This window comes from Oryctolagus cuniculus, chromosome 13 (assembly GCF_051225735.1).
Source record: "Oryctolagus cuniculus isolate XC-2025 breed Fujian yellow rabbit chromosome 13, ASM5122573v1, whole genome shotgun sequence".
Taxonomy (NCBI): Eukaryota; Metazoa; Chordata; class Mammalia; order Lagomorpha; family Leporidae; genus Oryctolagus; species Oryctolagus cuniculus.
The window spans coordinates 50657845-50677846 of NC_142879.1; the positions used below are offsets into that span (position 1 = coordinate 50657845).

At 48.7% G+C, this 20002-nt stretch overlaps 1 protein-coding gene, 1 long non-coding RNA gene and 1 pseudogene across 4 annotated transcripts in view; 2 read left to right on the forward strand and 1 right to left on the reverse strand.

Moving 5' to 3' along the window:
- LOC149122593 (uncharacterized) overlaps positions 1 to 13103 on the forward strand; it is a 22488-nt gene extending 9385 nt beyond the window's left edge. The window contains exon 2 of the long non-coding RNA XR_016218989.1: positions 52 to 13103. This is a non-coding gene — a long non-coding RNA (uncharacterized LOC149122593). The remainder of the gene's footprint in view (positions 1 to 51) is intronic.
- FAM89A (family with sequence similarity 89 member A) overlaps positions 1 to 18677 on the reverse strand; it is a 22369-nt gene extending 3692 nt beyond the window's left edge. Inside the window, exons 1-4 of one of the 3 annotated variants that reach the window (XR_016218987.1) lie at positions 18316 to 18677; positions 17979 to 18134; positions 17752 to 17878; positions 16683 to 16829 (exon numbers count right to left, since the gene is read on the reverse strand). Coding sequence is in view for 1 of the 3 variants with exons in the window: in XM_051820713.3 (XP_051676673.3) it covers positions 18316 to 18600 (285 nt within the window). In the remaining 2 variants the exon portion in view is untranslated. The remainder of the gene's footprint in view (positions 1 to 16682; positions 16830 to 17751; positions 17879 to 17978; positions 18135 to 18315) is intronic. The other 2 variants (XR_016218988.1, XM_051820713.3) reach the window with 2 other exon arrangements.
- Positions 5462 to 5555, forward strand: LOC127483652 (U2 spliceosomal RNA; annotated as a pseudogene).
- Positions 18678 to 20002: the final 1325 nt, after the last annotated feature.

Here is a 20002-nt window from a genome sequence, read left to right on the forward strand (position 1 = left end):
ACTGACATGCGTATCTTTCTGTCTTTCCTGGCTACTTACCTTTATTCTCAGGTAGGCACAGAATTTCACGCCAGCCAAACAAAAGACTACAGAACAGACTGCCTCTGCTGGGTTCTAAGCCTAGCCCCCGGCAGGTACATGGTCTCGTGGGTCAAGCCCCTGCTTGGGATGCCCATGTCCTGTACTGGAGCACGTGGTTCAAGTCTTAGCTCTTCCACTTCTGATCCACCTTCCTGCTAATGCACACCCTGGGAGGCAGCAGGTGATGGCTCAAGTGCTTGGGTCCCTGCCACTGGTATGGGAGACCTGGAGGGAGTCCCTGGCTTTAGCCTGGTTAAACCTTGGCTGTTATGTGCATCTGAGGAGTTAACCTGCAAATGGAAGATCTCCCTTTCAAGCAGATGAAAATAGATAAACATTCAAAGAAATTGCAACAGACAAGCCCTGGCCCTGGCCCTCACCAGTCATGAGACTGTGGACAAACTGCTCAGCTCCTAAAAAGAGCAACGGCTGTTGCCCTCCTTGTGGCAGTTATCACTTTCCTGATTTCTTTGCCGCTCTGCTAGCATGCAAACTCTCACCTTGGGAAGCAGTGGCACACAGAGCAAAGCTCCAGGAACAGCAGCGCCCCATGTGCTACCATGTTCCTTCTCCTCCTCTGCCCATTCAACACAAAGTTGGAAAAGTAGCCCAGGGAAGGGCCACCTGGTCAACTTTGGTTAGAAGACAGCCAGCACAGGATGAAAAGATCAGCTAAACTGCTTTGCAAGCAGGTAAGTGGAAGCTGGAGACTCTCAAGTAGGAAAGGGCCTTGGATGTCCTACCTCATACCCTAGAAAGCAGGGCCTTCCAAACAAGCTCATTCCTTTGCAAACAGATGTTGTTATTTTATACAAAAATCAAAATCTCCCAGCCTGAAGGTAGCCCTTGATACCAGGTGTAACTGCTTAGCATGCAAATCTAACTGCACTCTTTCCAACCTACCCTATAAGCATCTCAAGATCATTCCATCAGCCCTACACCCTAAACAACAACAACAAAAACCCTCTTCTCCAAACTAAATATACAGGCCCTTCCACTATTTTCATTATTCATGTTCTGGTCCACTAGTCACCAGAGTGCTTTCCTCTACAGTTTTCTCCCATTTTCCAAGATTCCTCTACAACATCCTCAGATCTCGTCGTCATCCAGAACTTGAAAGTGCTATGAGTACTGACTGCCCTAAAAATACAGAATAAAGAAGTCTAAACAATGAGTCCATTTGAAATGAATCCTTTGGTTTCCTTAGGTTGACATCCCATGGAATGTTTGCCCCAGGAGAGTCTCTAGACAGAGCAACCACTGCTGTGGTTCCTTCTCCAGGCCACGGGCCCAGCTCCCGGCCCCGTCCCTGCCTTCTAAATGTTTCCTAGCCTGCAGGGAAGGAAGTGCTAGATGCCAACTTGACAAACTCCAATGTGCTTTTCTTCTCTAGGATTGAATTAAAGAAATATTAACTTTAATAATAAAGCCACACCCTCCTAATTTTATACCAGTATTTGTTCAAAAAAATCACTGAAGACACTCACGAAGAACAAGATAAAGTTCTCCTGAGTCACTCTGACACCAACAGGGCTGGGTGATCCCAAGACTCAATGAATCACAGAAGTGGCAGTGAGTGACATGCTACCAGAACAAGCCTGATTTTCAGCCGTCTGGTATGGTCTGAGGTCAGCCCAGGTAAAAGCCTGGGCTCAATGGCTCTCAAACCTTACTAGGTTTCAAGGGCTCTGACTTCCTGTGATTCCATGTCCAGCTCCTCCAGACTCTTCTCCTGAAAATGCCAGTTCCCATCCAGGCCTACCTAGTACACGCAGCAGGCAAGGAGCCAGAAGCAAAGAGGATGGCACCCCGGCCACGTTGGTAGTGCAGCACCCAGATGACTCACTTAGCTGCCTTGTAACCGGGTGGGACACTGGCCTGGAAACACTCACAGAACAGTCCTGCATACACCTGTTACACAACCAAACACATGACAAGCACACAGACGAATTTAACAAGGATTTAAACCACATGCAGACACACCCACAGGCACGCACATGTCTGCACACAACCCAGCTTCTCCATGCCACCTTCTTCAGGCACCAGACTCGCCTTCCTCGGCAGTACCAGAAACCCTCAAAGTTAACCAGGAGGACATGCGGTTAAGTGGCTCTGTGACAAAGGTGACTTGCGGGCCAGGACATCTCTTCCTCAGCTGTGTCTGTTCAGTACTTTCACTGACTGCTCTAGAGGAAAGGTGAAAACCCTCAGGCAGCATTCCTCAACACCCTGCAGGACAGGCAGGCTGAGGCCCCCGGGCCCAGACCCCTCCAAGCCCAGGCCAATCTCACTGCCCCTGCTGAGCCTCCTTGACCGCCTGGCCCAGCAGTTTCCCTCCTCTTGACAGTGAGGGGCTCAGCCACAGTGCTCTCCTTTTCCCTCATCCTCTCTGCCTGCCTTACAGCATTTATCATACCCCACTTTACATGGCAGGTAGGCATTTGGGTCTCCTTTCTTCTGACACAGGACAAGTTTCTTTAATGCAGTGACACTGTTACCCTTCTGGGTTCCTTGCAGAGCAGATAGCCATTTGGTGACCTGGTGAAAATGCCTGGTCAAGAGATCACACACACCCTCCCCAGGAACACATGGCTGCAGAGTGGCCTAGTGAGGGAAGATGCTCAGCTCAGCAGAGGCCCAGCACACCCTAAGGGGCCCCTGTGGCAACTGTCAGACCACTGGGTGCTCTCCCATGGTTCCCATCATGTCATGACTCGGGACAGACATCGGTCCTAGCGAATAAGCCATGGTTAGGAAACCCACAGACCATACGGGAGTGCCTACATTCAATGCCTGGCTCTGGCTCCTGATTCCAGCTTCCTGCTAATGCAGATCCTGGAAGGCAGCAGGTGATGGTTTAAGTAGTTGGGTTCCGGCCACCCATGGATTGAGTTCCCGGCTTTCAGCTTCAAGCCCTCAGCCACTGCAAGCATTTGGGGAGTGCTCAGCAGATAAGAGCATTCTGTCTGTCTCTCTGTTTCTCTGCATCTCAAATAAATTAAAAGGAGAAGAGAAGAGCTAAAGACATCCAACTAAGCAGTGTCAACCCTGCAGGCTTGTGGATCTGGGACATGGGGGAGAGGGACCAGCACAGAGGAATAAACTGCAGCAGAGGGTTAAATCACCCGTGAACAAGAATTTCTGGGGGCTGGCATAGTGAGTAAAGCCACCACCTGCTGTGCTGGCATCCCATATGGCGCCAGTTCGAATCCCGGCTGCTCCACTTCCAATCCAGCTCTCTGCTGTGGCCTGAGAAAGCAGTAGAAGATGGCCCGGGTCTTTGGACTCCTGCACCCACGTGGGAGATACGGTAGAAGCTCCTGTCTCCTGGCTTCGGATTCGCGCAGCTCCAGCCGTTGCTGGAGTGAAATAGCGGATGGAAGATTCTTTCTCTCTCTCTCTCTCTCTGCCTCTGTCTCTCCTTCTCTCTGTGTAACTCCAACTTTCAAATAAATAAATAAATCTTTTTTTTGACAGGCAGAGTGGATAGTGAGAGAGAGAGACAGAGAGAAAAGTCTTCCTTTTGCCGTTGGTTCACCCTCCAATGGCCACCGCGGCCGGCGCGCTGCAGCCGGCGCACCCCGCCTATCCGAAGGCAGGAGCCAGGTGCTGCTCCTGGTCTCCCATGGGGTGCAGGGCCCAAGCACTTGGGCCATCCTCCACTGCCTTCCCGGGCCTAAGCAGAGAGCTGGCCTGGAAGAGGGGCAACCGGGAAAGAATCCGGTGCCCTGACCAGGACTAGAACCCGGTGTGCCAGCGCCGCTAGGTGGAGGATTAGCCTATTGAGCCACAATACCGGCCAAATAAATAAATCTTAAAAAAAAAAAAAAAAAATTCTGGTCTTCCAGGAAAAGCCCAACCTGGCGAGCCCAGTAACAACTCCCACTGGCCCCACTCCAAGCAGGTGGCACCTGCCATCCCAAGGATGTAGCCTGGAAGGAGGTCTGGTCTCCTCAAAGACAGCTCTCATTTAAAACATTTTTTGAAAATTTAGAAGGCTCATTTATGAAAAATAAATTTTCAGACCCTGCAATTCGTACTCCCTTATTCTAGACTTCAAACAGCAGAACAATCACCTGGCTCCCACTGCTGTTGCCTGTTACTGGGAGTCCTTCCTCTCTCTGTTCAGGCTTCCTGCTTCCTTCCTGAGCATCCCCTTCTCCCCAGATGCAGAGTTGCTGGCAGCCCCTCATGCTGCACACACACATGGCTCACCAGGCCACAGCACTCCTAACAATGGCCCAAACCCTGAGCACCCTGGAAACAGTCTCCTTCCACGTGTGATGTTAAACCTTAACAATAGGCTCCACACACAGGAACCTCAGACAGGATGGGGGTTCCCAGCTGGGTTTCACATCACTGAAGGCTGACTCTCCCTAGAGGCTTCAGTGGGGGTTCCAGCTTCCTGTTCCTCCTAACTTCTAAAAATGTGCAGCCACAACATTGAAGACATTTAAGCCACAACTATTAGAAGACAATTCAAATTTTTGTTGAACACAAAACATCATGAAAACCTTCTAAGATTTTTTTTTAGAAATAGCAAAAAAAGATTCTGTTTTTTGTAAGGAACTAAAGTTGCAATAATTCACTAGTGTGCTTAAACAAAAATGACTTCTACAATCCAGCACTGGGGCACAGCAGGTTTAAGATGCCACCATCCCATATCACAGTGCAGGTTTTAATCCTAGCAGCTCCACTTCCAATCTAGCTGCTTGCTAATATACCTGGGAAGACAACAGAATAACCCAGGTACTGGGGCCCTGCCACACATATGGGAGACTGTGATGAAGTTCCTGGCTCCTGGCTCCTGGCTTCAGCGTGGTCCAGCCCTGGCTGTTGCAGCCCTTTGGAAATAAACCAGAGGATAGAAAATCCTCATTCTCTCTCTCTTTCTGTCTCCTTCTACCCCCTACAACAGCCCACCACCACCGTTATTCTCAGTAAGTCACAAATGAAGTCAACTTTGAAATGATGTCCTTCCCCCCAACCACCACCACCCTCCACCAGCCCAGTACAGTTCCTCAACCTAAACGGACAAGGTTTAAAAAACTATGGCTAAGGTGTAGAGAGGCAGTCAAAACTAGCTAGTCATTTAGAAGAATGAGACAGCTCCAGATACATGTAGAAAAGCTTCTAAGTCCACCGTTAAGCCCAAAAGTTCACATCAAAGAGGAATGTTTGGAACATCTCACTGCTTGCATATAGGCACACACACATGCAAGCTGTTTGCTGGAAGAGGAGATGTCTGTTAGCAGAACCTCCTGGGAAGGGAGACTGGGTCAAGGAGGTGATGCATCACTACCTGTTCAATTTGTAGCCTTCTGTATTGCTTAAATATCTCCCTAAAAATGTATTTCTCTTAATTTTAAAAACATGTATAATTGCTTCTTGGCCTTTTGGCTAAGATCAACTATAGTATCTTTTCATATCAACTTAAAATGTATATAATAAAATAGATAATGGATGCACACTGCAAATAGGACTGCATACTTTTAAACCCTAAGAGAACTAAAAACCTTTCTAAGAGAACTAATCAACAATCTCTGTAGAAAGCCTTAAAATATCATACAACTTTTTAATGAGCTAACTAGTTTATTCCTAGTCATTCACTGTAGAGAGAGAGAAAAATGTCCCTGTGCACAAATACTTCCTCTTCATCCTTGTTCTGTGAGACAGGTACTAACTCTATTAAGATGAGGGGAAAAGAGGCAGGCATTGGCACAGTGGTTAGGATGCCACTTGGGACGCCTGCGTCTCATTTTGCAGTGCCTGGTTTGAGTCCCAGCTCCTCTGCTTCTGATTCAGCTTCCTGCTAATGCTCACCCTGGGAAGCAGCAGACAGCAGCTCAGATGCTTGAGTTCCTGCCACCCAAGGGGCAGATTCAGATGGAGTTCCAGGCTCCTCGCTATTGCAGGTATTTGGTGAGTGAACCAGCACATAGCAGATCAATGTCTCTTGCTCTCTCTTTCAAATAAAATGAAAATAAATAAATGCAATATATATTAAAAAAAAAAAAAAAAAACAGATGGGGAAACAAACACAGAACAAGGCCCTTGACTGAAACCAACAGCAGGTAGCAGGGCCGGGGGCAGCTCTGCAGGACTCTGGCCTGGGTAGCTATCAGCCTGCACAGCCAACGCAGGGAAGACGGGAAGGGACACCTTCATGTCAGCACTGGGTTAGCAGGAGGCTGGGATCCCAGGAGACTGCTACCTTTGGCCTTTCTGAATTTTCTGTTTCCCTCTGTACATACGTAACAACTGACAATGAGAGAATTTTTGCAGTTATCTTTCTAAAATGTAATGAGTGAGGAAGCACAATATACAGATGGCGTATTAATCTGTTTCAGCAGAGATTTGGTGAATGCCCCAATCTAATCAAGGCGTCTAGTTTGCATCTGCAGGACTGGACTGTAAACTGAAGAAAGCAGAGAGCTAATCGAAGGTAACCTGATTTCAGATAAAGGATGTGTTGACAGAAGGCCACTGACCTGCATACTGTTTAGAAAGGGAAAATCAAAGAGAAAGCCTTCACCAGTGCTGATGTGGCAAGGAACGAGCTATCAGCTCCGCGAGCTGGATAGAAATACCCTAAGGACGCTCCCCTGCGTGCTTTAATCCTGCACTAAGTGCACTTCCCACAACAGCAATGGTCTCCTCCAGAGGGGAAGAGGCTCAGTGGCACTGGCACTGTTTAGCCAGCCTCACCCCCTGTGGATACTCCCTACTCACCAAGCTGGGGACTAGAGCTGTGGTGGTTCAGGGACAGGGGGTGCATGATGGCACCCTCAAAGGAAGCCAAACCTAAAGCTCGCCCTTCCCCAAAGCCTCCCCACAAGTTTCTCTGCCAGGTAAAAATGGTTCAAGGTGGGTTTTCTGTTAACTGAACAACCGAGGCCATGCACACCCACAGGGCCCACTCTGTACCTTAGCACATTCCTGTTCCTCTCTAACTCAAACTGGTTTTTAAAGGGCTAGGGTTTTAAAGTTTCTCAGCTTTAATTTCTAGAAGGGAAACAGTGATAGGTTAACCGGAATAAACAAAAGCTCTGTGGGATCCTTAATAATTTTTAAGAGTGTAAAAGGTCCCAAGACCCAAACATTTGAAGTCTGTTGCTTTCCAGCAGGGAAAGCACACTGCTTTGTATGAGTACAAACCATTTGAATTTTCAATATAATTACAGTGCTTTGTTTTTATAATCAAAGAAAAGTGTATAAAGATATTTCTTAAAGGATATGGTTGATTGCCTTTCTTCTAAGCCTAGGACAGAACAAGAGGAAATGGACTCAAGTCCTGGCTGCTCCATTTCCAATCCATTTCCCTACTGATGTGCTTGGGAAGGCAGAAGATGGTCCAAGTGCTTGGGTCCCTGCCACCCACATGGGAGACCCAGATAGAGTTCCTGGCTCCTGGCTTCAGCCTGGCCCAGCCCTCACAGTTGCAGCTATTTGGGGAGTGAACCAGCAGATGGAAGATCCTTCTCTCTTCTCTCTCTTTCCCTCTGCCTTTCAAATAAATCTTAAAAAAAAAAAAAAAAGCCACTGTCTGGAGCACGCATTGTGATACAGCAGGATAAGCCATTTGGGATGTTGCCACTTCATATGCTACATGACATGGGATACAGTCCTGTCTCTGCTGCTGATCCAGCTTCCTACTAATTCACCCTGGGAGGCAGCAGAAGTGCTTGTGCCCCTGCCATCCACCTGGATGGAGTTCAAGGCTCCTGGCTTTGGTTTGGCCTAGCCCCCGCTGTTGCAGGCATAAGGAATGCCTTTCAAATAAATGAATTTAAAAATATACTTATAAACAAAAAAAGAACCATTGTTCTAAAGATGCCCACTGGAGGCACACATTTAGTCCATCAGGAGCTGGCTTTGAGAGCTCTGCTTCCCATTCCAGCTTCCTGTTACGTGCTTCTGGCAGGCAGCAGACAGTGGCTCAAGTCCTTGGTTGGTGCCACCCAGAGGGAGAACGGGATAGAGTTCCAGGCTCCTGGGTTTGGCCTGGCCCAGCCTTGGCTGCTGAGGGCATTTGGGAAGTGAACGAGCAGTTGGAAGATCTTTCTCTTAGCATTTCACGTAAAATGGAAAAAAAAAATTAAGAAGTTATACTTGCGGGGCTGGCGCTGTGGCGCAGCGGGTGAACGCCCTGGCTTGAAGTGCCAGCATCCCGTATGGGCGCCTGTTCTAGTCCCAGCTGCTCCTCTTCCAATCCAGCTCTCTGCTGTGGCCTGGGAAGGCAGTGGAGGATGGCCCAAGTCCTTGGGCCCCTGCACCCACGTGGGAGATCCGGAGGAAGCTCCTGGCTCCTGGCTTCAGACTGGCGCAGCTCCAGCCATTGCGGCCATCTGGAGTCAACCAGCGGATGGAAGACCTCTCTCTCTCTGCCTCTCCTCTTCTCTGTGTAATTCTTTCAAATAAATAAATAAATCTTAAAAAAAAAAAAAAAAAAGATGGCAGCATTAAAAAAAAAATAAAAAGCTACACTTGCCAGGGGATTCCAATTCAGTCCCATCAAGGTGGCGTGTACCAGTGCCATCTCACTAGTCAAAGTGATCAGTTTCAGTTCATAATTGATCATAATGATAGCATTAAGAGTCAAAGGGATCACATAAACAAGACTAGTGTCTGCTAATACTAACTGATAGAATCAGCCCTTAAGGCATTCAGATCTGGCTAAAAAGCCCAAGAGAGTATTTCAGGCATGGAAAACCAAGACACTCTGGCCAAAAAAAACAAAACAAAACAAAAAAAAACCAACAAACCTAAATAAAAGAGCTCTGTGAGTGAGATCCCAGCGGAAAGACCGGGCCATCAAAGAAGCTTCTTCTGAGTCTCCCATACAGGTGCAGGGACCCAAGGACTTGGACCATCTTCTACTGCTTTCCCAGGCCGTAGCAGAGAGCTGGATTGGAAGTAGAGCAGCTGGGACTCAAACGGGCGCCCATATGGGATGCCAGCACTGCAGGCTGGGGTTTTAACGTGCTATGCCACAGCGCTGGCCTGGAACTACTTTTAATTTAGGAATAATCCTATGTATCTAGTGGTTTAAGAAAGCTTTAATAAGTGGCTTTTAGCTGTGTGAAGATATAATAATACTATAAATGTTTTATGTATGAAGTACATTGTAATTATGTGTATATAGTATTAAACTTCAGCATATATACATATATACCCGCACCCCCCCACACCTCCTCAGCTTTAGGTTCATACTTATCTCTAATTTATTTTTTTAATACAAAGCATGTTTTATCTTGAAAAAAAAAATAAAATAGAAAAAAAACTATAAATGTTTTATATCCTTTCTATGACCTATGTTGCACAAAATTTAAAATGGTGTTGCAATTTTGCTTTGCTATTTAAATAAAATGCCATTTCATAGTCTTTTTAAAAATGAAACTACAGGGTCAAAAGACAGGCATACTCTGAATTCCCTGAATATTACTAAATTAGCTGCAAAGAAACTGTACCATTTTGCATCCCCAAAAACACTGCAAGAGAGGGTTTATCTGTAGAAACACTCATAATCACTGGCACACTTTAAGCCTTTGCTAACCTTTTCGAGACAATGGGAAAACTTACTGTTTTCATTTGCATGTCTCTGTGGTTTCTGTGGTTATAAGGGATGTTAAACACCTTGCCATTTTTCTGTTAAGGGCACCTAACTTGGATACTTTACCTCCACTTCTTTTTTTTTTTTTTTTTTTTTTTTTTTTTTTTTTTTTTGACAGGCAGAGTGGACAGTGAGAGAGAGAGAGAGACAGAGAGAAAGGTCTTCCTTTGCCGTTGGTTCACCCTCCAATGGCCGCCGCGGCCGGCGCACCGCGCTGATCCGATGGCAGGAGCCAGGAGCCAGGTGCTTTTCCTGGTCTCCCATGGGGTGCAGGGCCCAAGCACCTGGGCCATCCTCCACTGCACTCCCTGGCCACAGCAGAGAGCTGGCCTGGAAGAGGGGCAACCGGGACAGAATCCGGCGCCCCGACCGGGACTAGAACCCGGTGTGCCGGCGCCGCTAGGCGGAGGATTAGCCTAGTGAGCCGCGGCGCCGGCCCACCTCCACTTCTGAGTACAACTGAGGGTCCCAGAAAGCTTTTGCCTAGGATGTTACCTGGGCTGAGATCATGGGTAATCTGAGAATCCAAAATGCTCTGAAATTCAAAAGATGCTGAGTTCCACCACAATGCTCAAAAAGTTTCAGATTTTCAGATAGGTGATGCTCAAACCCATAAGACCCAGAAACCTATAGCACTCCTGGTCACAAGCATTTCAGATAAGGGTTATTCAGCAGACACCTGTCAACACTTACTTTATTAGATGTTAAAACTGGGAAAATTAATTCATCAGATCAATCCAGTCAACTCTGCACCGCTCTCTAGTCCCCATGTGTACTTCGGCCATCTTCCCCCTCAGCCCAGCCTCTCTTGGCAGCGAGTGGGCACTGCATTCACCCCAGTGGTCACCACTCCACTAGGGAGCTCTGGACAGGCAGTTCTGTCTCGCTAGATTCCAGCACTTCCCTTGCAAATCCTTAAACTCACAAGGCAAACATGTGCAAAACCAGGCTGGCCCATGGCTCTCCAGTGCCAATCAAGAGAGTGACCACAATGTGCTCACAAAAACAGAGAAGCCACACATGTTGTGACAAATTTCTGTAGACCCTTGGGGCAGGCGAAGGGATTTCTGTCTCCAGAGTTCCTGGGAAAGAGTGGCCCTGTGTGGGAAGTGTCTGTAGGGAAGGAGCCACAAAAGGATCCAGCGACCTTTGCAGGCCCTGCCTCATGCTCATGTGGAAACATGGGGAACGTGTGGGCACAGAAAGAGACAGGCAGCAGGCGGGGGCTGTCTTGAACATGGTGCCAGCAAAAAAGATTTCATATCTGACCTGGCCTCAGGGCTGCTTTCCTGCTCCTGGAGTCTGTGGTCTGTCTGTCCAGTCTCCTCCAGAGGATGCTGAAAATTTTGTTCAAAGGGCTGAAGTCTCCATAGAGTTTACATGGGCATTCCAAGAGCAAAATTGCAAAGCTTCCAATTGCTCTTGGTAGAAATGAACTGCTGGGGCCTTGTGGTCCTCTTCTCAAGTCCTACCTACATTTCCTTGCCCACCTGACTTCAGAGAGCTACAGCAATAGCAAGGCAAGGCAAGCCCTCCTCCACCACCCCAAAGTGTGTTGATGTCCTTGAGATGCAGAAATGTCAGGGCTATTGCTCCTTGAGTCCTTCTGTTAATGAACTAATATCCAAAGTGACAACAGCTGGGGCATTTTTTCATTTGCATTTAACAGGTGATTGTGCCTTTCTCCAAGAGGGAGGGAAAAAAAAAAAAGAGATACTTATGAGTTAGGCAAAGTATCAGCTTATATACTCTACAGGTGCAAACAGATGAGTTTAAAGTAGTGTAAACAGTATCTCTTGATCCTTTCTATCTTCAAATCTTGGGACTATCATCACAACCTCACTTGGAGATAGTCTCAAGTGAATGGATACAAGGATCCTGTGGTCTGTCCTTACAATCCCCCACCCCATCCCAGACACAGGCATGCTTTCAGATGCACACCCTGTTTTATATTTGTGTGTGTGTGTGTGTGTGTATCTTTTGCATTTTTTGTAATGGACACTAGGACAAGTATGGGGTAATCACAGCCTAAAAACCTTGAGAACTATTGCAGACAGCCTAATTTTTGATTAACTGAGTCCAAGAACAGCAAATTCACACCATTCTTCCTTTCTGCTCCTGGTGCACAACCAGGGATAGATGTGCAAGCGTCTTCAGGGTCACCAAGCACATTATAGTCGATAGGTCCTGCACCTGTGCCTAAGTTAGCTTAAGACACAGCAAACTACTACTGTAGGCACCAGGATGACCCACGGAGGCAGGAGGGGAGAATTACACTGCGATAGCCAAAAGGGTTGTTTATGGCATTTCTCATTTCCCAACTGAGGAGCTGTAACCCAAAAGAGTAAAGTGACGCCCTGAGTTATATTGCAAACTATAATAACACCGATTTCTCACTCATGATGCTTGATTCGTGTATATACTTCCCAGGTCTTGAAGAGCTAGCTAAAACACAGATTCTGCCTTCTCCCAAATTCTGATTCCACAGAAAGAGGATGTGGCCCAGGACTTTCATTTTACCAAGCAGCCTAGGGGATTCTGGGGCTGGTGATCCATTCACTGGGGAACACTACATTACACCACGCTAGGGAAAGACCAGCAAAAACATAAGGACAGTGTTAAAGGCCACGGGACAGTCCCTGGCTCCTTTGATTAACATCAATCAAGAACATTGCATTGGGAGCCAGTGCTGTGATCGCAGATGTCACTTTAGATCTAGACCTTCCATAACCTCGTTCAAAGACTAAACCTTCTCTGGAGGACACTGTTTTCAAGCACAAAATAGACCACACCACTGGGGTATTGGCCATTCAGGCTAATACTTGTCTCCCGAAATCCACTCATGGACAAGTTCATTAGATACATGGTTGTTGCTGAAACTAAAATGTGTAAAAGCTAATTATTACAAGTTTCAAAGTCAGCCTCTTCCCCCTTAGATTCAATTCTTTATCAGACCGCTGCAGATAAGCAAGCAAAGTTCTGTGTAGACGATTCCTGCACAGGCAGGAGACCAAAATAACCAGCTGATGGTTTTCAAGAGAAAAAAAAAAAAAAAAGGTAAAGATGGCTAGTGCTGTGGCATAGCAGGTAAAGCCACCGTCTACAGTGTCAGCATCCCATATAGGTGCCGGTTCGAGTCCCAGCTGCTCCACTTCCAACCCAGCTCTCTGCTGTGGCCTGGGAAGGCAGTGGAAGATGGCCCACGTCCTTGGGCCTTGCACCTGCATGGGAGGCCCAGAGGCAGCTCAGGACTTCTGGCTTCGGACTGGCCCGGCTCTGGCTGTTGTCATCATTTGGGGAGGGAACCAGTGGATGGAAGACGTCTCTCTCTCTCTCTCTTTGCTTCTGCCTCTGTAATTCTGCTTTCCAAAGAAATCAATAAATCTTTAAAAAAAAAAAAAAAAAAAAAGGCAGAGATTCCAAGGCAAAGCTGCTAGAACTTGCTGCTGTGAGAAGCAGAACCCAAGAATCCCCAGGGCTGCTGCTCCCTGCAGATCTCCAGCGCCCAGGACTGCGGGTCTTTGTCTCTGGACTCGGGTGTGCCTCTGGGATATGTGTAAGCTGAATGAGCTCCCCTCACAGAGTTGCTGGGTGGGATGGTCTACATAGAAGTCTACACAAGGAAGGGTGTACACCAGGGGGCCCACTGACACTGAGTTAAGTGCATCCTACAGCTACAAGCAGGGTTTGAAAGGCCAACTGAGATCTCATTGCAAAGCTAGCCATCAACTCAGAGATATAAATCTTTCAAATTGTGGAACCCCGAGGACAAAGTGCTTTTCTATAAAAGGGGTCTGTAACAGACATCTAGTATCTTGCCAGTCCAGCAACCCCTGGCTCCATTTTGAGAAACTGTCCTTTCTCTAAGGAACACCCAGTCCCCAACCCCATCCACATGATGACACCATCTTAATAAACTACAACCCTGTCCTTGGCTCTGTTGGCAGGCTCAGGCTGGCCAGGCTGGCAGACTGGCATTCACCACAGAATTTACAAACTGGAACTAAGAAGTCTGGCCAAGACCGAGTGTGCACACTGTTGGCAGCAGGTTCCAGAAGAGAGGAAAAGAGCAAAACAGTGGGGGCAGGGAGACTTCACTGTCCTGGGTTCCTCATCAGCCCTCATTCAAGTTTGTCTCTGTACTCAAAGTTATCAAAAAGTTCATGGAAAAAGCATATTATAAAAACACTATGGGGGCTGACGCTGTGGTGTAGCAGGTAAAGCCTGCAGTGCCAGCATCACATATGGGCGAGTCTCAGCTGCTCCACTTCTGATCCAGCTCTCTGCTATGGCCTAGGAAAGCAGTAGAAGATGGCCTAAGTCCTTGGGTTCCTGCACCCATGTGGGAGACCCAGAAGAGGCTCCTGGATACCAGCTTCGAATCGGCACCATTGCAGCCATCTGGGTAGTGAACTGGATGGAAGACCTCTCTCTCTCTCTCTCTACCTTTGCCTCTCTGTAGCTCTGCCTTTCAAATAGAGGGAAAAAAAAAAAAAAAAAAAAAAAAAAAAAACACTATGCATGGATTCCAGACGTTTTGGGACCAGAAGAGACCTATCATTCCATTATTCCCTAACTTTGTGAAATACCCTTGTATATATCCAGCCCTGGCAAAAGCTAGTTCAGACTGAGTTTCATTACTAATATGGAATATTTGCTCATGAAAAAATGAGAAATAAGCTAAGACCAATAAGGGGGAAAAAAGCAAAAAAGGTGTTTTCACTAAAAATAATAATAAGCTGAAACAAATCACATTGCATCAAGGATGCCTTTATATACCAGGTGTTTATAAGCTCTTCAACTCCTAGATATTTCCTGTTGATCCTTGTATCTGCCACTGTACTTTCTTATTTACATACACCCAGTAAACGTGTTGAATGGGATTGAAAAATATTCTCTGATGTAAGAATATTAATTTTTTTAAAAAGGTAAGGACATTTTTGGTCTGTAGAGCAATAACCATCTGTGTGACCCTCAAAGCTTTCCAAAAGGGAAGACGATGGGGATTCCGAGTTGTACAGAATTTCTCAGACTAGGGGTTCCTAGAGTAGGAAGTGTTGAAACTTGGGAGTTGAAGCCACAACTCTCAGAGCAGAACATAGGACATGGTTGTCCACACAGGCTCTCCCCTCTCAGCCAGGACACCAGCTTCCCCTAGGCTCTACCCCAGCATCCTGACTGTGTCTCCTCCCTTGGAGATTGCATTTCCTCTCAGCTGCAACCACTCTCCAGCCCCTAGCGCCACAGTCTACAATGCTTAACTTACTCTTCCCCCGGAACCAGCCATTCTTCCTTGTTCCCCCAGGGCTGCAACTTTCCCAAAGATTGACGATCAGCTTCAAAACATTACTTACGAGGGTACCGCAAAAAGTCTGCATAAAATGGAATTAAAAGTTTACTTTGGTGCAGAAAAATTTTGAAATGGGGCAGGCATTTGGCCTAGCTGTTAAAAGGCAAGTTCAAATGCCCACATCCACATCAGAGTCCTGGTCCAAGTTCTGGCTCCACTCCCAGTTCTAACTTCCTGTTCATGTGCACCCTGGAAGGCAGCAGTGATGGCTCAAGTGGTTGGGTCGCTGAGGCCCCTTTGGGAGACCAGGATTGAGTTCCCAGCTTCTTCCGGCCACTGCAGGCATTTGGGGAGTGAACTAGTAAATGGAAGCCCTCTCTCTTGAATAAATAAAGATTTTAAGATAAAGTATAAACAACTTAAAAAAATCTTTTTGAAATCCATGTGGTTTTTAAGATAACATTTTCTATCAATTTTGTGTGAAGACCTCTCATATACATAGATTTCAAAATCTTTTGCACAAAAATATGCTCATCTTTAATTCCATTTTCCATGAAATTTTTGAAGTATCCTCTTACACTGACAGGAAAATGTCTGCAATGTTCTCCAAAAGCAAACCAGAACATGGAATATGACCTGTGTGTTGAAGGGGGGATGTGTGCCCTGGCAGTATGGGGCAATGGTCAAACAGCTTTGGAGCCAGACAGACCTAGTAAGATCTATGACCTTGTAAGAGTTAATGAGGCATCTCATTTTTTAAAAATATAAAATGGACTCTGAGTATCAGTCTCATAGGACATTTAAAAGGATTAAATACAATAATGTATGGAGATCATTTGCATTTTTCCTACATAAGGAATATCCCAAAATATTAACAGTGAAGCTCTTTAGGTGCTAGGACTGTAAATAATTTTTAATTGTTTTACTTTCCATAAAAAAGCTGAAGTCCCCTTTGATTCCTTTTCCATCATTTTCCCCCCACCCTAATGTCTAGTCATCAATTCCTGCAGCTTCTGCCTCAGAAAAGTGATTTTTGGGGGCCAGTGCGGTGGAGTAGAAAGCTAAGCCTCTGCCTGTGGCACCCCAAATGCCAGCTGCTCCACTTCCGATCCAGCTCCCTGCTAATACACCTGGGAAAGCAGTGGAAGATGGCCCGAGTGCTTGAACCCCTGCACCCATGTGGGAGATGCAGATGAAGCTCCTGGCTCCTGGCTTCAGCCTGGCCCAGCCCTGGCTGTGGTGGTTATTTGGGGAATGAACTAGCAGATGAAGATTCTCTCTCTCTCCCCACCCCCCTTCCTCTCCCTCCCTCTCCCCCTCTCCCTCTCCTTCTCTGTAACTCTGACTTTCAAATAAATAATAAGTTGGTCCTCTTTCTGGGCTTGCATGGGACTTTTGTTTTAAAAGGCATTTATACATTCTGCCATGACATCTAATTATGTCCCTTGTCACAAATCTGACCTCCAACCTTCAAATTAAAGAGAGCAACACAACTACTCTGTAGATAATTCTGGAATGAACTCCCAGTTCTTATCTCACAAGGCCTCCCTACGGGGAGCTTCAGTTTGGGCTGCCCATTGAGACTCCCAGGATCCCATGTTAGCAAATCGATTTAAAAAGCCAGAAGACCAGAGCACTTTTACAAACCTTGTGACATTTTTTTACAGGGACTTGTCAAGACCTGTACTCATATCTTACCTTTATCTCAGCTAAAGATCAGGTCTCCTAAAGATGGCTGTTTATTTTCCTTGAGCTTCAAATAGGCCCTGGCAGCGCTCTGGTCCCAGGCATGATTATAAAGTTGCGGCTGTACTTCAGTCACACCAGGAGGGACCTGGAAAAATACTTTAGGGAATGGATGATGACTCCCTGAGTTGTTTATAAAACCAGAGCCTCACAGGAGTGGCCTTGAGGTTTTCCTGCCTCTGGCTCATGGAGGGCATTTCAATAATTAGGGATGGGCCTTCCTCCCTCACCCCCATGTTTATGCTGTGTCTGAGTTCAGACAGTACACACACTGCATGCAGCTTTACTGAATTAAAATTCAGTTCGCCAGCAACACCATGCTCCTGTCAACTAATGATTATTAAGAAACAAACATGGCTGGCTTGGAATTTAAGGGCTTCTGTAAGAAGCTTAGAAAATCTTTCCAGAGACCAATGGAAATCACTTCAATGCCAGCTACAGCATGGGAAGACAACAGCTAATTGATTATACAGTCTTAAAGCTGCTTTCTGGACTCAATATCAGCCTTAGTTTTCAGAACAGACATGCTCCTGAAAAGTATGCATAAATTGAATTTTTCTAAATAAGATTTTTAAATGCACTAGTAACAAATTTTCTGGCAAATTTATTCTTCGGAGGGAAGCAACTTCCTGTATTAGATTTCCTAACATGTACCTGCCTAAGAGAGGGAGAGAATCTGGACTTGGTGAAAGTGGACAGCTGTTAGACAGGGTGGGTGGGGTGATCAGGACACCAGCAAGAAAGGAAAAAGTATTTCCGTCCCCCTCTGGCTCAGCCTGAGCCTGTGAGGGAAGGCTGGGGGGAGGCTCGCCATTGCCCAAACCCCTGCCCCAACCCTGCTTTTGGCTCAGCCGAGCATCCTGGTCCCCAGATTCCTACTGTACTTTCCAAGGACTGCGAAAAACCGAGCCCCATTGTTTGGCGCCCTTACACAACCCCAAGAACCCACGTGGACTTCACCCAGACACGCAGGCCAACTACCTCCCATTTTTCTCAAGCGGGTTTGGAGAATCAGCTTTACCAGGTCGAGAAGGGTCAGGGGCACTCTGGCGCACGGCGCGTGCGGTCGCTCGCACAGCCATCTGTGGGCCGGGACCGTCCCCGGGGAATCGGATTTGGACGCGGGCCGGGCTGCTCGAATCTGCTGTCTACACTCGTGGCGGACAAAACACAGTCCTCTTTAGGGCACGAAAACATAACCGCGCACAGTCCCCAGCCTCTCCGGGGGCAGGGACGCCCTTCCCTCACCGGGGAGCTCGGTTGCACGCGGGAGAGGGAGCACAAAGCCGCCGCCGCCGCTCCGCCCCGAGGCCGAGCGCGAACCCCGCACCGCGCCTCCTGCCGCCCGGGTTTTCACGCCAGCTGGAACAGGACTAGGGGCGCTGGGTGTCCGGAAGCTGTCCTCTGAGAGTGAGGGTACAAGGAGGGCAAGTAAAAGGCGGGTTAACTTAAGAGACGGCGCGAGGGGCCAAGGGCCAAGGGGCCAGAAAGGGGTGGGTGGCCGGGCGCGGGGACTTCCGGAGCAGAGCGCGGCTGCGGGCGAACTTTGCCGGGACGGCGAGCCCGGCCCGCGGAGCCTCCTTACCATCTCCTTGCGGAGCAGCGCCAGCGCCGCGTCCAGGTTGGGGGGCTTGGTGGGCAGCGCAGATGCCCGGCCCCCGCCGCCGCCCGCGCCCCCGCGGCTCAGCTCGTCCTGGATGCGCGACTTCTGGGCGTACAGCCGCTCCAGGTGGCGCCAGCCCCCCGACGCGCCGCCGCCCGACGCCGAGTGCAGCAGCCCGCTCAGGCTCTTGGGCAGCGGGGGCAGCCCATCCACCCGCAGCCCCCTGCCTGCGCCCGCCGACCCCGGCGCCGCGCCAGCCCCGCTCATCGCGCCACGGCCAGGCCACGCGCCAGCTAGCCAGCCCGCGGCCGCCCGGACCCAGGACTCCCCCAGGCCGCCCCCTTCCCGGAGGCGCCCCGCCCACTTCCCCTCCCCGCGGCCCCGCCCCCTCCCCTGCTCCTCCCACGCACCCTGCATCCCCGCGCGGCTGCCCGGCTCGCCTCCGGCCGCGCCCCCAGCCCCTTGGGCCCCAACCCCGGCGCCCCGAGTTCCCTCCGGTCCCGGCCGCAGCCCCTCGGTGCCACTCAGCGGCTCTGTCCCCTCCACCTCGGAGGCACTCCCTTGGTTCCCCAGCTCACGTCCCGCCCGTCTCCGCACTCCTCTTTCACCTGTCGGCGCTCCTAAGGTGGCCGAACCCTGGTCCCGCTCCACTTCCGGCGAGGCAAGACCTGGAGCCAGTCCCCATCGCTGTCAGATCCGACTCAGAGGCCGGCTGGTGTAGGCAGTAGGGGGTGGGCAAGACATAGGGGCAGGAGTCCAGGGTGGGCCTCAGACCTCCTCCTGCCACATCGAACTCGCTGCAAGGCAGGGCTGGGGACCCGGGACGCGGCCAGGTCGCCCCTTCACTCTGAGGCTCCCTGGCCTCCGTGAGTGGCAGAGTCCAGCCGAACCCGCAGAGACCCAGAAGAGCGCCAGGCCCCGCTTTCGAACTTCAGGACACGAACAAGCGTGTCTTTCAGCCTGTTCTTGAACGCAAGAGCAGTTCTCCTGTGCAGTGTCCAGAAATTAGAGAAAGAGATTAAACCTGACAGTTACGCCCCAGATTAGAGACAGAAAAGGTAAGCAAGCGAAAGTGACAGCCTGACCGCAGGTGGAAAGCCCATGCGTGTGGTGACCACCTATCCAGTGGGCTGCTTTGATGCCCCACCCCCATGACTGGTTTTGACTATAAAGGGATCTGGGTCTTCTAAATCTATTCAGTAGAAACAGGACGTTCTGAGCGCTTCAGACACCAACATGAAAGCTGGCACTCTTGCAGACCCTCTCTCTTTAATCTGCCACCCTGTTGAGCCGCCCCAGAAGCAGTGGCTCTGAAATTGGCTCCATGTCCCTGTGGTGAGGCAAGCAGTGTGATCTGAGGTCACCAGGAGGCCTCCCACCCCACCCACTGCCCTAGAAATGTTCCACCTCCACCCTGTGCCTTACCTTCCACTGCTTACCCAGTCACATTTCCAGTTGTCAGGTATTCATTCATTCGCCTATTTAAGCACTGGTGCCTGCAGGAGTTACCAGTTTGCCTGTGTCAGTGTCAGGGAGAGAAGGGGCGGGAAGCATTTTGCCCTCTGATTCACGCCCTGGCACAAATTCCTTCCATTTCATTTGTCACCTTGCTGCCTTTCCTACAGTACCTAACAGAAATCCCTCAAATCAGGTGATAGGAGACTCAGTT